The sequence below is a fragment of the Lycium ferocissimum genome, chromosome 11 (assembly GCF_029784015.1).
Source record: "Lycium ferocissimum isolate CSIRO_LF1 chromosome 11, AGI_CSIRO_Lferr_CH_V1, whole genome shotgun sequence".
NCBI classification, from domain to species: domain Eukaryota; kingdom Viridiplantae; phylum Streptophyta; class Magnoliopsida; order Solanales; family Solanaceae; genus Lycium; species Lycium ferocissimum.
Genome location: NC_081352.1, coordinates 49,223,580 through 49,240,328, shown reverse-complemented (window position 1 = coordinate 49,240,328; position 16,749 = coordinate 49,223,580). Strand labels below are relative to the sequence as shown.

At 33.2% G+C, this 16,749-nt stretch overlaps 1 protein-coding gene and 1 pseudogene across 1 annotated transcript; one reads left to right on the top strand and one right to left on the bottom strand.

The window, feature by feature from the left end:
* Positions 1-5,800: 5,800 nt before the first annotated feature.
* On the bottom strand, positions 5,801-8,098 carry LOC132036638 (uncharacterized). Its single transcript, XM_059427020.1, has 3 exons — positions 7,949-8,098; positions 7,747-7,884; positions 5,801-6,431 (listed from the first exon to the last, which is right to left on the bottom strand). Exons 1-3 carry the CDS (start codon positions 8,075-8,077, stop codon positions 6,048-6,050), a joined length of 651 nt encoding a protein of 216 aa, XP_059283003.1. The 5' UTR covers positions 8,078-8,098; the 3' UTR covers positions 5,801-6,047.
* Positions 8,099-12,985: 4,887 nt separating this feature from the next.
* On the top strand, positions 12,986-15,352 carry LOC132036515 (poly(A)-specific ribonuclease PARN-like; annotated as a pseudogene).
* Positions 15,353-16,749: the final 1,397 nt, after the last annotated feature.

Here is a 16,749-nt window from a genome sequence, read left to right as displayed (position 1 = left end):
CAGCAAAAAATTTCGGATCCAACAATGCTGTTATAGAGAGGTTTGACTGTATAATAATAGGTTTATAGTAGTATGAAAAAAGGAGTAAACAACATGGAGCAATGGATAGACAACTGGAGTATGAAATTTTATTGAGTTTTGATGAATGGAACAAAAAAAAAAGGGAAAGGGTCAGATTTGCCCTTGTACTCTTACAAATAAGCTATATTTATTCTTCACTATATTTTTTTTAATATATTTATCCTTCTCATCTAACTTTAGGGGCATATTTGCCCTTATACTCTGTTTTCGAGTCATATTTACCTTTAATCCCTTTTAGAAAAAATCTTTACCACAAAGGATATGAAAAGTACTCGATTTGTTTTTGATAATTTTGTGAAATCCAACTGGCCGGCGAGGGGGAGGGTTTAGTTGGGTTTATTTATCACAAAAAATTCTACTTAGGCGCCATGTAGAAAAATAAAGGTAGGACAAATGAATTTAAAGGATGGAGCGTAGATATGACCTGAAAATAGAGTATAAGGGCAAATATAACCTTAAAATTGAATGAAAAGGGTAAATATATAAAAAAATATATAACGAACGACAAATATTATTTGTGAGAGTACAGTAGTACACAGACAAATCTAACCCTTTTCCTTCTTTTTTTTTCCAGTCTAATGAATGACAACTTAAAGTTGCAGCACAATGCTCATCCCAAATTGGATAAATAGCATCAGATTCGTTTTACTATTCAAGATGCCACAACAAGAGACAAATTCAAATGTTGAATTGTTTTTTATAACATTTTTCTGCTGACTATCGTGTTGGATTATACTTTGTCAAAAGTTTAATGTAAATAAACAAATTGGTTAAGGACTACAAAAGAGAAATGCTTTCACAAACCTGGTTTGGCCAACCTTTGGCTTTTGAACTTACCTGCCATTACTAGATTTTAGGAGTTGTACATTTTAGGCAAAAGAGAAGAGGGAGAATTAAATAAATCATATGAAATGTGGAAATTAAAGATTAATCGAATATAGAAAGAGCCATGCTTTTTAAAACAAACTAAAAAGGTGACAATAACTGCAAAAACTATTTTTCTTAAAAAGAAGTGAAAAAGAAATAAAGGTTGAAACAAAAACAAAGACTCACTACGAGAGGAAAGCTCATAGAAGGCTTGAAAGGTAGCATGACGTAAAAAGTTCACATGTTGCATGGCTTACAAAGTAATTAGAGCAAGTAAAAACAAAGACTTTGAACGCTCAAAGATCAGATAAGGCAAAACTTCTTTTTTAGAGCATTATTGTATTTAAGAGATTTTTATTATTTCCATACATGGATGAGAAAAATCAAGAGGGAAAAGAAGGGAGGAGGAGGTGTTTTCATTTACTACTGAACTGTATAAATAATTTTGGGATTAATTACTTAGATGATATGCTAAAATTATATTATAAGATAATTAATGTTTTACTTAGTGCAATTAAAACTTGGTAATTTCAAATTTTAAAATCTTTATAACGATCGTATCATGTGTTTCGTACTTTCACTTAGCTTGTCTAATATTTTGTGAATAGTTTGGTACTTTGGTTCGTTGCCTTATAACAAATTTTACTTAGATAGTAAGACGCAATTTGTTCTCTCTTATTTAGCTACAGTACGATAACAAACAGTATCTACTATGTGCTACCTTGCCTCAATTATAACAATAACATACTCAATATAATCTACAAGTGGGATCTGGGAAAGATAGTGTGTATGCAATCTTATCCCTACATTATGAAGGTAGGGAGTTATTTCCAAAAGACCCTCAACTCAAATAAAACATATAGATCAGATATGAAAAAAATATACAAAGAAAGAAGAAGTCATGTTGAAAGTAATGAAGAAAAGAATAATAACAACAATAAATAATACGATAACTGAAGCAAAGCAAACAACACGTAATAATAAAATCAAAATTTAAGATAGTAGAGTAGTAGTAATAATAATAAACGATACTCGACTACCTATACTAACCTTCTATCATAATCCTCCATCTCCATAACCTCCATAATAATTAAAGAAATTACTTATTTTTTTAAATTTATCCTTGTTTTAATAAATGATGTATATAAAACTTTTAAAAAGCAAATTTCACATTCATTTGCATGTACTATACTCCCTCCGTTTCAAAATGTTTATCTTACTTTTTTTTTTTTAGTCCGTTTAAAAATCTCTTTTCTTTTTGATAATTCTTTTATTCAAACTTTTGACATAAAGATATTTAAGACCACGAGATTAAATGATATTTTGGTACATTCTACATATCTTTAATTAACAACCACAAGATTTAAAAGTTTATTTTTTCAAACTCCGTGCCAAGTTAAAATCAGACAAACATTGTGAAACGGAGGGAGTAGAAGATGGTAAAGGGTAATTTGTTAACTTTTTTTATAAATAATATTATTATCTAATTTTCATAATGAATGAATAAAATTTAAAAAGAAAAAATGAACCAAAGCCTGTGTTTACACAATGTTGGGGCCGTAAGCTCACTAAGCCTATATATAAATGGAAATAATATTATTATACTTATATATAAGGGAGAATATGTAAGTTTTGTAGTCCTCACATCTTTGATTGACCATTCATATTGCACCAAGTGTGTTCTAGCTGTGGCATTTTGATTGGTTATTCCCAATTTTTAACACCAATTAGTTTTCTTAAGTTCATTCAACTGCCTCTTTAATTTGTATATTGATATTGTAAAATATTTTTTGTGGTTTCTTTTTTTTGCTCTTTACTCCCTCAGTTTTATATTATAGAGCAATATTTTTAACTTTTTTTCTTAGTTCAATATATAAGGGATAACTAAGAGGCTTTTGTAGTCCTCACATAAGTTACCAATAATATGTCAAACTTTTCAATTAATTACTTCTAGGTCCTAATCTTATTTTTTAAAGTCAAATTTACTTTTATTCTTAAGGTTTACTTTTCGAAAACTGTCGAACCTCCTACCTCATTTTTCTAGTTTTTTGATTTTCTGTCCGGTGCCTGGTATCCGCATTTGAGCCCGATTAATCCAGATAGTTCGCATTGTGTAGCGCCCATTCGGGGGAAACACTCCATCCAAAGATTTTTTTCATACCCAAGCTCGAACCCGTGACCCCGAATTAAGGGATGAGCAGCCTCATCCGCTGCATATATTCTGTATTTTTTGTCTTAAAAGTTCATTAACTATGTATAAATTATTAATGAACAAAATAACTTTAAAAAAATTAGAATCCACAACTTATGAACATCAAATTCTGACTACGCCTTTGATTTGAAGTAAATAATTTAATCAAAATGAAAGTTAAAATGCTAAAGGAGTGAAAAGAAAGTTTTGCTTTTATATATTGGAAATATATTTATATGAGATTTAAATATTGCTAACATAAATTATATTTCTTTAATTAAAAAAAAATACTTACGGGCCTGACAAAACTAGTATATATATATATATATATATATATATATATTTCTATTATTAATAAGTGTCGTGGGGGGACGAACACGACTGTCCCCCCTTGTACCCTCCGCTTCAAAAATTGTACAGTCAATGAATTCTTATACCATAAGCTATATAACTTGTACTCTTTAACCAACTACTTTTTTATTCCACATAGACATATGTCATGGTACTTAATATTTATTTTCTTTTTCTGTATATAAGTATCATGGAGGGACGAACACAGCAGTCCCTCCTTGTACCCACTACTTCACGAATTGTGCCCGCATTCAATTTTTGTATCATGAGCTATATAATTTGTACACTTTATCCAACTATTTTTATAACTCATGTAGACATGTGTCATAGTACTTAATATTTATTCTCTTCTCATGTATAGACGTATGCACTTTAAATTTAATTCTCCGACACATTTCTATATATAATAAGTGCCATGGAGGGACGACACAGCAGTCCCTCCTTGTACCCACTGCTTCACGAATTGTACCCGCATTAAATTCTTGTACCATGAGCTATATAATTTGTACACTTTATCCAACTATTTTTATATCCCATGTAGACATGTGTCATTGTACTTAATATTTATTCCTTTCTCATGTATAGACGTATGCACTTTAAATTTAATTCTTTGACACATTTATTTCCTCTGTGCACTTTTACTTGTTCACTTTTGACTTTTCGTGTTCTAGCTGAATATTTATTCTCTTCTCCCCCGTATGATATACGCAATCAATTTTAATTCTCATACACAAATTTATTTCCTCCATGCACTTTAATTTGTTCACTTTTGACTTTTCACATTCTTTGAGAATTAATAAATCCCACGTGGATGCATATGTCATAGTACTGAATATTTATTCTCTTCTCATTTATACACGTGTGCACTTCTATTTTAATTCTCCGTGCACTTTTACTTATTTATTTTGACTTTTCACGTTATTTAAGAATTAATAAATGAAGTACTCCTTCCGTCCCATATTACTTGGCCACATTACTATACTTGACTTTTGACGTTCTTTAAGAATTAATAAAAATGAAGTACTCCCTTTGTCCATATTAATGTAGACAAGTGTCATAGTACTTAATATTTAATTCCCTTCTCATGTATAGATGTATGCACTTTAAATTTAATTCTCCGACACATTCATTTTCTCCGTGCACTTTTACTTGTTCACTTTTGATTTTCATGCTCTAGCTAAATATTTATTCTCTTCTCATGTATAGACATATGCAATTCAATTTTAATTCTCCTACACAAATTTATTTCCTCCGTGCACTTTAATTTGTTCATTTTGACTTTTCACATTCTTTGAGAATTAATAAATCTCACGTGGATATATGTCATAGTACTGAATATTTATTCTCTTATCATGTATACACGTGTGCACTTCTATTTCAATTCTCCGACACATATTTATTTCCTCTGTGCACTTTTACTTGTATATCTTTCTAATTTTGATTTTTTTTGTAAAAATTAATATAAAAAATTATAATATACTTTTTAATTAATTTAATAAAAATATTTTAATCCAATATATACAACAAAATGGTTTTTATGTTTGGATATGAATAGTTACTTAATTGAAATGGATATCAACCTGTCGGTATACATATAAAATATTAAAGAATTTAAAAGAAAAAATTTAGAATCAAATATTAATTTCCCTCATATTCTTACTAATTTTCTTTTACATCAATGAACAACTTTCATTGTCATGATAATGATAAAAAAGTCCGACTATTTCCATCTCAAAGACTTTTAATTACAACTAAAGTGATGGTACATAAAATACATTTTGTATATATAATAACAATTAGAATGTTTTTAAAAGTTATTTTTAAAATACAAACCTTAAAGTCTAACTAATTAAAGTGAATATAAATATTCGGCCCGTGCATCGCACAGACATGTATTGCTAGTATATATATAAGCGAGAAGAGGGTACGAACATTGCAATTTATAATTGTACTGGGAGCAGTATTAGTTGTACCATAAACTTGGCCAAATTTCTTTGGTCATTGAATTTCTATGGCCAAACAAGATTTAGGACTTAAAGTGTATATCTTATAAGATTTCACATTTGCTTACTAGATGCTACCATATGTTTAAGACAGTTTTCCACCCTGCCCCATCACTTCTCTCTCTAGGCTCTATACTCAAGTGCAGATTTAATATGGACACTTGAAATGTCTTCAATTCCTTAATTAGTGATGTTTCAATTTACATTTTCCATTAACTTTGTTGTGTTTCACTTATGCAGATCATTTAATGACAAACCAATGAATGAAGTTGCTATAGGGCCACTTGGAAAAGAACTGTTTATAAAAGAACAAGATCTCTTTATATTGCTCATATACTTCAAACATACATGTAAAACTCATAATCCCACTTATTTCTTTAGATTGCTCATATATTTCAAACATGCGTGTAAAATCCGTAATCTCACTTAGAGTCTTTATATTGCTTGTAGACTGTTCAAACTATACTTGGCAAACTATTATTGAAAAGTAAATTCTTAAGATGTAAAATGCAAGAAAGGTGCATCAAGCTTCAACTTCCCCTCTTTTATCTCCTTTAGAGTAAGGAGTCACCGTTGGTGCACCAAGCTTCAACATTCCCCTCTTTTATTCTTTTTAGAGCAAGGAGCTGTTGGTTGACTTTCTTCTCAAAAGGAATGCCATTGAGCATTTGTGTTGGTGCACCAAGCTTCAACTTCTCCTCTTTTATCCTTTTTAGAGCAAGGAGCTGCTGGTTGCCTTTCTTCTCAAAAGGAATGCCATTGAGCATTTGTGTGACTTTTAGTTGCGCATAGGTTTTGAAGACATCATGCTCCAATGTCTCCACCCTTTCCTCCATGCCATCAAGATCTTCTAGAAGTCCCTCCTTCAAAACCGTCAACTTCTCCATTACATCTTTGGATGCATAGGTGGTTTGGAGCCACCACAAGGTAAGCCCAGCCTAAAAGAGAAATGGATGTTGAGATATACATATAAAAGATAAGAACAAATTACAAAAAAGTAGTAGAAGGATGTTGCAATCAGTCTCATTAGTTGATATTGGTGAGATGAATTTGAAGGATGACCCGATTTGGATGGATACTGCAGATACAGATGGGATATATTCTAACAAATCAGCACAAAGACATTGTCAGACAAAAGAAAAGAACAACATCAAGATCTAGCTAGAATTTGGAACAATGCAATACCTCTCAAATTCTCCTTCTTAGTTTGGAGATTGTACCGAGGAAAATTGCTATTCGATGAAGCAATTCCAGATTTGGCATTCAAAATTCATCCAAGTGTTTTTGCTGTCAAATTTCAGTGGATGATTCTATAAAACACACTTCCATTGAAGGGGAAGTCACTGATCACATTTGGATACTGTTTGGTGCTCCTTTGGGCATCTTTCACCAACATTAAAACATTAGAAGAACTCTTAATAATTGGTGGGAGGTAAAGTTCAACAATCATGTCCACGAGATTTTTTTGGGGAAATTTGGAGAACTTGGACGTCTTGTAAGTACTGGGAGGTCAAGAGGTTCAACAAATACAAAACGGAACCATCTCTATTCAACAAACACAAAAAGGATTCAATCTCTGTTAAATCTGAAGTTCAACAAACAAAACGGAACCATCTCTATTCAACAAACACCAAAAGGATCCAATCTCTATTAAATCTGAAGTTCAACGAACAAAACAGAACCATCTCTATTCAACAAACACAAAAAGGATTCAATCTCTATAAAATCTGAAGTTCAACCAACACAAAACGGAACCTTCTCTATTCAACAAACACAAAATGGATTCAATCTCCATTAAATCTGAGCTTCAACAAACACAAAACGGAACCATCTATATTCAACAAACACAAAATAGATTCAATCTCTATTAAATCTGAGGTTCAACAAACACAAAACGGAACCATCCATATTCACCAAACACAAAATGGATTCAATCTCTATTAAATTTGAGGTTAAACAAACACAAAACAGAACCAACTCTATTCACCAAACACAAAATGGATTCAATCTCTATTAAATTTGAGGTTCAACGAACTCAAAATGGAACCATCTCTATTCAATAAACACAAAATGGATTCAATCTCTATTAAATCTGAGGTTAAACAAACACAAAACGGAACCATCTCTATTCACCAAACACATAATGGATTCAATCTCTATTAAATTTGAGGTTAAACAAACAAAAAATGGAACCATCTATATTCGCCAAACATAAAATGGATTCAATCTCTATTAAATTTTTGAAATACTCACCCAGATAATGAAAGACTCGGCAAGTAAGCTGGATGCGACGCTAATTGCTTTCTCCTCGTCTAATTTTTCGAATTTGATGTCAATTTTGCTTTCATCGATGAGCATCTTTTGCATATTTGCAATTAAGTTGTTGTGTTTCTGCAAATAAAAATTAGGTTAGTCAAAATGAATACAAAAGTTAAAATAAGTTAGGCTTCAATACCTCAGCAAGTAATATGATTCCTGATCGAAATGTTGGATGCGATCCAGCAGAGTTCTTAATTCCATCAGCTATTAGCTTGGACGCAGATTGGAAAGTTAGAGATAGGAGCTGAAAGACAGTTTTAGCCATTGGGTCAGGAAGAGGAAAACTTCAAATTTGAATTTGATTTGAAAAAAATCAAAAACAGCCCCATATATATATATATATATATATATATATATATATATATATATATATATATATATATATATATATATATATACGCGCGCGGAGAGTTTGCCTCCGTAATTTTCTTTCTTTGTTGTAGTGTGATTACTTTGTCCCATGTTAGATAATCTATACTATGAAGTAAAACTAACAAAAACAACAAATATTAGATAAAAATAACACTTGGAAATTTTAGACTAACAGAATCTAATTTAAAAAAAAATCAATGATTTGATTCCAAAATATCGTTTGGCTGCTCAATAACTCCTCTTTGAAACAAAAGAAAAAAAATATAAAAGAATGCAATATATTTTGTCAAAAGCAGTCTTAACCTATGATTTTTCTGGGAATAATAATATATATTAGATTGGAATTCATAAAGCAAGAAAGTGAATATATGAGTGTATAAATGTTATATAAGAGATCGACATTCTGGACAAGTCAAGAAAGAGCATAGTATAAAAATGTATTCCATCCGTTCACTTTTACCTATCCACTATGGATTTTGCACAAAGAAATAATAATGAAGTACATATTTTATCAAGATGCTCATATTAATTGGTATATAGTCTTAATGGATTTGAAAAATGATTTGAAATGAGTAATTAGTGATAAGGGTATAACAGTAAAATAAATTATTTTTATCTAAATAAGCGAAAGTGGACAAGTAAAAGTGAAAATCTATTTTTGATATTTATTTAAAAATTATGCTTTTCTACTTAAAAGTACTCATTATTTTCCAAAAAAAAAAAAAATGGGGCCCCCAAATTAAGTTCAAGCTTTAGTTATTTGACCCTAATGTCACGTCCTTAGTCTTCAACTAAGCGCACGTGCAAAGACTTGACAACTCGCTCACGATCTTGCTATGCCAAGTCAGCCTAGTTTACTACACTCAAAATCGCTAAGGGAATAGTAATTGAGAAAGACAAGAGAAATTTCTTTAGAAGGAAGCTTTTTATTATAGAAAACTTGATTGATTTTGCTTGATGGTTTTTTACAAATGTATGCTCTCTATTTATACTACTCACCTGTGGCTAATGGATAAATAATAATTGTTACATAAGTCCCTCTATATTTACAAGTAGGTCCCCTCTCTAGAATTCTCTACATGCCTAGAATATTCTAAGGCTTCTCAAGAAAGTCTTCCTAAATATTTTATAAAAATCTAGAGTCTCTCCAAGAAAACTCTCCATGGCTCTAGAATCTTCCCACAAATGCTAGCATCTTTGCCATGTAAGCATCCACATGTCTAAAATATGTGCTTATGTGGCAAGATGACTTGGAAGGTCATCACACTAAGGCCGGCTCTGAAGGTAGAGAGGTTGTCTACTATAAACCCGCGGTATAAGGACAAATAATTCAAAGCAATACGAAACAAAAAATAACGGAAGCGAATAAGCCACGGCAAAATACAATAAAAGCATAATATAGCAGACTGGAAGAAAAAAAAAAGGAGCATTAACTACTACAAATTAATAAGATAATCGGAGTATAAAAAACAGCATATAATAGTAGAAATCGAAGGACAAGAAACCAGAAGAGTAATACCATGACTACTAGTATGCAATCACAACTACCTACTAACCTCCTAATCGGTTGTACTCCGTAAGTTTCTATCTAAGATCATGTTCTAAGTAAGCTGAAACTGTGTCATGTTCTGTCTAATCACCTCTCCTCAATATTTCTTCGGCCTACCTCTACCTCTCTGCGAAACCATCCATACCAAACCTCTCATTAGGGTTGGGCATAAATACCTAAAATCAAAAAATCGGACCAAATCGAACCGAAATTCAAAAAACCGAACCGAACCGAACTAGTTGGGTTCGGTGTTTGGTGTCCACCTTAAAAAAATTGAAACCAAAATAGCCGAGCCGAAATTTGATAAAACCGAACCGAAGTACCAAACGCCCATCGAAATTTAATACATTACCCAAAAAAATTAAAATAGTCCAGGTCCATTAAGTTTAAGCCAAAAAAAAAACCCAATTGTGACAAGCCCTCTTATGCTTTTGTATTTCTAATTTTCCACTTCAGTTGAGAAAATCAAATATCCTTAACAAATGAAGGTGACTAAGATGTGTCTTTAGGATTAATGTATGTCTTTTATGTGTTTTCTTAATTATTCTTACGATATATATGTAACACCCAGTAATCCTATATCATGGTTATGGTTTTTTGTTCTTGTGTATCCTGTTTGTTTGATTTTGATTTCAATTTATCAGTTTTATGTTTTATTGCTTTTGAGAATATGAATTAGTGTAAATGGAATCGCTTCTAATATCATATTGAAAAAATCGAAACCGAAAGAACCGAACCGAACTAGTTGGTTCGGATTCGGTGTCCACCTTCAAAAAATCGAAATCAAAATAACTGAATCGAAACTTGATAAAACCGAGCACCCACCCATACCTCTCACATCTCCGCACTGGAACATCCATACATTTTCTCTTCACATGTCCGAACCATCTCACGGTGCTTGTTCGTGGTAGACGGTTGTATGGGAGGGATCTGGAGATTTTTTTTTTTCCCCCCTTGATGGGTCACCTTTTGGTTCGACTTTTTTGCCATGTCACAGTGACTGAAAATCACGCTCTTTGTTTTCACGGAAGATTATGTGTGAGGTGTCTATCAGACACACTTCAACTTGAGTAAAATGTTTAATGGGTACATCCCTTAATTTAGGTGAAATTTTTTAGACAAGGAGGCAAGTTAAAAATTTGGAAACAACCATCCAAACCGGGGGCAAGGGTGAAGTCAAATAAAACTAAAGTCCATGCACTAAGGACCATTTTGATAATTTTCGCCAAGAAAAACAAAACAAAACACAACCTTTATTATCAACTAACTACCTTAATCAAATTATCCCACGCGCCGCCGCACACTCACTTCATCTTCTTGTTACCAAATCAAACTTGGAATCAGTTCTCAAGGACCGGAGTAACTAGCGCTCCTTGGAGAGAGTCGTTTGACTTTGACCGATGTCAAAGTGAAGGAGAAGTTCAGTTCGGTGTTTGTTCATCGCTCATCCGTAAGTCTTCACTGTTTTTTTTATTTCTTGGATATATAAAGGATTTGTATACTGTTCACTGCAATTAATTTAGATTTGATGCATAATTAGTTCATTCATTTATATGGTTTTTGTCCAAGTTAATTGTTTATGTACTTTCAGACTGCTGTGTAATGAGAGTTAAAATTATTAAACGCAGAAATGTCTGTATTGTTTCTGTTTGTCCAAGTCAAATGAGCAGCGACCTGATTTGTTTGTCTTAGAGATGTTGCACATTGCATTTTTTATATCAATTCTGCTCTATTTTGGCGTACAGGCTAGAATAAGCATGCTTTTTTAAGGGAAACAAGTAGCATAAACAGCATTGATCAGTTAATGTTACATTCCGAGTTCTCAAATCTGATTTCTCTCTGGCAGACATAACTTTTATATATCCCCACGGCAAGGGTAGCAACCAATCCTACGAGTTCCTTTGCCAGACAACCTCATTGGATTTCTTGACGAAATACCAATTCGATTTCAATATCTGCGTACGTGAAGGTAAGTCCTTAACACCTTGTTTTGTTCTCTTGGACAAGTTATTGAGACCATAGCACGTTCACAATTTGGCAACTTTATGTTAACTGTTAGTGTCAGTGTTGTTCAAAATATATGGATCTGCATCAGCTTATCCGAGTCCTATGAGGTGACTGACCATTTGGACAAAGACATAAGGGTAGTTGAAACATTAGTGTATTGACTGAACTTGGCTATGACTGAAGTTGTGATGGTGATCCTAAGATTTTGATATACCAAATCAGATTAGGTCTTTTGCCATCTTTTGGGTTTTAACTTTCTCAACTTACCAAGATCTCAATTGACTAGAATTGAAAAGAAAGGTTTAAACCATGACATCATGAATTCCAGCAAACCCATGTCATCCTTTTTAAATGCTACCATGAATTTGTATGTTTACCCAGAAGAACAAAACATAGCAAAGTACATTCTTCTAGAAGCTTGTGAGAAATGGATTGTGAACTTAAAGAGTTGTCTATCTAGACATCAGTTCCTAGCTCCACCCCCAACCCCCTTCTTCAAGTAGTTTGACTTACCTATGATGTGCAGTCTCTTCGAATCACATTGTTTTTCTCTTGTACTTTTTATACTTTGTGTTTCATCCTGTTCTGGAAGCATTCTATATTCTGAATTTATTTTATCATATAGAAAAGTTTACATTTGAGTCTCTTTGCTACCATTGTAAGTGGTATGCTGCATGCTGCAAATATCATTGGTTCATCTCCAAGCAGGTGAACTGATGTGCTGTCAAAACTTGGATGGTTTTGCTTGGTGAGGTGTTATTCTTTGTTGAATTTGGATTTTAAATTCTCTGACTTAGTCACTATTTAGATTTATATAAGAGTTATGTACCCGTCGGATTTCAATTTGGCTAGCTCAATTATCTCTTCATTGCTTTCATTTTTGAGATTTTACATTTCTATGTAATCTCAGGAATTTCTTATTTATCCAGAAGCCAAGAAGAGGAAGCACTGGAACGTATAAGCTCAATATACATGGATGAATCATTGGATTCTGTGTTGGCTTGAGAGAAGATGCAGAATTCCATCGGTTAGGATGGCAGATGTTCTATTTGCTGAGAGAATGAAGAACACAATGAGGGAATGGCGTGATAGTTTGTTAACTAAGGGAAGCAGTAGCTCTGTAATTAAAATATTATCCACTGATCCAAGTCAAAGATTTTAAATGGTTTTCTTCAAGACCCGTCCAGCCCTTGCCCTTAGTGGGTTTACTTCTTGTCAACTAAGGGTGATTAAAGAGGTAACTAGCTCTTCTCTTTCTTTCTTTGTTTTTGTACTATGATCAACTTATGATGTGAGACTGTGAGAGTATCTTCTTTTATCCAATGTTAGCTGGTGTTTTACTTTTTGTCTAAAAGCTTGAATTAGAGGATGTATTCCTTTTATTTAAGCAGGAGGTAATCACTTACCCAGTAATAGTGTCAATATTACCTTCTCTTTGTTCCTCGGCAGTTCATCATGAACAAGAGAAGTGTATATAATTGTTGATATGATATTGTCCTTTGGTGAACCGGAAATCCAGCTCACTAGAAAGCATTTCAAAGATCTTGCCTATATCCGAGTAGCTAGTGAAGCAACATCTCAGCAGCAGTTGATTGTCTATACAGATTCCAACGATGACAGGGGTCAACTGATGGTAAGGCCTAAAGGCTTGATTGATAAAGAAAATTCTTGCTGAAACAATATATGGACACAGTGATTACATTTATGACCATTGCTGTACTTTCCAGTTTCTGAGAGTCCACAAGTACTAGTAATAAACGTCTTTTTTAATTAACTGTTATTGGTATCATTTTTGTCAATATGAGACCTATTCTCTTCATTAACCAGTTATAATGATTGATCTAAATGGGATCTTCATTAAAAAAAGAAAAATTGATCTAAATGGGATGAGTATTTACGTGAAACCTGTGAGTAAATAAGTTTAAGTTCCATTTGCAGAAAGAGTTATTAAAATCACCTTGTGTTACGATAAAACTTATAATGATGAGAGAAAAAGAAAATAAGAAGTGATTCCTCATCTGTTCATTCAGTACCTTGACTGTATCTCATCTAAGCTATTCATGTATTAAATCAAGTAGACAGAGATGAAGGACGGCCTTCGTAAAGAAGCAGAAATGATGGTCAAGTCTGCTGCTGGATTTCGACATGTTATTGATCTTCTTTCCTCGGAACGGAAGTTGATTGTTGGTCACAATTGCTTTCTTGGTAAATAAATCATCTTCAATTTATGGAAAGGTTACCTTTTCTTTTTCAACTTTTACCCAACACTTTATACAATCAACGCAGATATGGCACATATATTCAGTAAATTCGTTGGTCCACTACCTTCGACCGCTGAGGACTATGTATCTTCCATTCAGAAGTACTTCCCTTTCATAATTGACAACAAAATACTCTTGAATGCAAACGTTGTTTTTCAAAAGATGGTGAATAAAAACAGCACATCACTATCCAGAGCATTTGTCTCTATCTGTCCTCAAAAGGTGTCAAAACTTCTGGTTTGGCTGATAGACAATGTGTAGAGGTGGAGGTTCAAGTAGATGAAAAAAGGTTTACCGCTATTTCTACTTAACTCTTGGTACTGAATCAACAGAATGCTATTTTGTTACTTTACTATGTGCTTACCATGTGCCTGGTTGTTTCTAGCTTGACTATTGATTTTGATTTACATCTTTTACGCAATATCTTTCTTTAGTTCCTGTTGGAATTCTGCATGCATTTGACACTGAAGTTATGCGTGTCTCGCCTGTGTTTGCTTTGCATCTTTGGTATATTTGATTAGCTTGTGAAGAAAATCTTACGCTTCTTTCAGCACTCCCATAGCTTAAATCTATTGCTCTGTATCTCAATTTATAAGATCAAAATGAACAATGTGAATAATCCTTGTCACTAATTTAAGTTGATTTGCAGATCCTCGAACTGGAACTCAGGAGCTAAGCATGAAGCTGGCTATGATGCATTCATGACCGGATGCATTTTTGCACAGGCGTGCAATCATCTAGGCATTGATTTCAGCCTTCATGTGCTTGCTGGAGGTTTAGCCAAGGAGACGCAGCTTCAAAGTTATATCAATCGCCTGTACCTTAGCTGGGTTAGTGGAGACATCATTGATCTAAGTACTGGGAAATGTACAGCAGACTCCTCAGCTATTAGTAACCTCAAATGTCGGTACCAGGTCATTTTGTTGTGGGGATTGCCATCTAAACTAAAAGCAAGGGAGATCAGAGCTTGTCTATTACAAGCCTTTGGCCCAACCTCTGTTTCCTCTGTCTACCATTTGGATGAAAGTGCTGCTGTCTTTATTCAGTTAAGCAAGCCAGAACTGGTTTCTAAGTTTCTGGAAATGAAGGAAACTCTAAGCAGGAATAGTGATCCAATTTCAGTGTTGCATCCTCTTTCGAATATTCTGAATTGGGACCGCGTCTGAAGGTTTAAAACGAGAATAAACATGTCTGAAGGTTGAAAACGAGAATAAGAGAAATTAAAGAGAAATATTGTAACAGGAATATTTCAAAATATATTTGAGAAAAGAAAAATAAAATATATTTAGAAAAGTTATATTAGCATGTAATTGTATAGTGTAATTGCCCGCACACTGTCAAACATATGTTGTTCAAAATCTACGTTCACCGTATATATCCCTATTTGATTCGATATATAGATGGCAGTAATACAAGTTTACAACTGAGAAACATGGACAATTTGATTTCCAAAACTAAAAGACTAACCAATACAAAAGCTATTCTATGCAACAAACTACTACATTCATCATTTCTTATGACAATGAGTGCATATATTTTTTCTCAAAAATTTAGCTTGAACAAAAAGCAGCGAGTATGTACTGGATTACTCACTGTAGACAAAATGTTCACTCGAGCAATAGCATTAAGCGATTCAGGCCAGATCAGGAACAATTGGCGGGCAATTCGCAGGAATGTCTATCTTGGGGTGGTCTTTAATATTTGCCCCTCAAAATTGCAGGACTTTAATTTTTGCATCTTCAGTATTTTAAGTAACAAAAAAGTGATCGAAAATATCCCACCGGAAAAATAAAAAAAGAAATTTGAATTTGTGACCTAATTTCGCAAGGTAAGCTTTCGTAGAAACTATGCCTATTCGGGAAAAGTTACATAGCAACTATGTCTTGTCCGGCATAGTTACGTAGAAATTAAGTTATCCCACATAACTTTATTTCTACAGAACTATACCGGACAAGACATAGTTTTTATGTAACTTTGCCCGCATAGGCATAGTTTCTATGAAACCTTGTCTTGCAAATTAAGTACTACACATCTTATGCCTGTTAACTTAATTTCTACAGAGCTATGTCGGACAAAGCATAGTTTCTATGTAACTTTGCTCGAATAGCATAATATCTATGAAACTTTGCTTTGCGAAATGATTTTTTATCTTACTTTGCTGGAAATCGAACCCAAAATCTCTGATCTATCAGTGACTAAGGGTACTTTGGCCCATAAATTTTAGTATTAAATAAGGAGCTGAGATAAAAATTAAGACCAGCAATTTGAGGGACGAAAATTTAAAGATGAGTCAATCCGCGCAAAAACTTGACATTTGACACAGTGACAAACACACAGATCCTATAAAGCCCATTTCCCTAGGCCCTAGCTTGTTGGGCCTAGTTGCTTAACATATATGTTAACTTGGGCATTCTTCTCTTGGCCCGTGCATTTGTGAAAGGCTTCATCACCTTCGCTCTTCATGTGTATGTATTATGGAGGCTTAAAAATTCACAAATCAGACCTCTACAAACTCAATGAAACAAAAACATGACATATCTGCTAACCCTTCAAGATCATTAGAAGTTCCAAAGTTTTGCACGGATTGTCCTTCATACGGACTGGTCTTTAATTTTTGCCGCTAATATATGTGGTGTTTAATTTTTGGCCATGCTACATATTTAATGAAAATATCTAGATATACTTCTCTCAACATAAGTTTTTTAACATTTTTTATCTTTGTAAATTGATTGCCTCACTCGGGCACAA

Coding starts and splice junctions, on each gene's coding strand:
- LOC132036638 (XM_059427020.1), bottom strand. CDS start 8,077: ATGGCTAAAACTGTCTTTCAGCTCCTATCTCTAACTTTCCAATCTGCG. Junction 7,885..7,948: donor GAATCATATTACTTGCTGAG/GTATTGAAGCCT, acceptor TTTTATTTGCAG/AAACACAACAACTTAATTGC. Junction 6,432..7,746: donor CCGAGTCTTTCATTATCTGG/GTGAGTATTTCA, acceptor TTTCTCTTTTAG/GCTGGGCTTACCTTGTGGTG.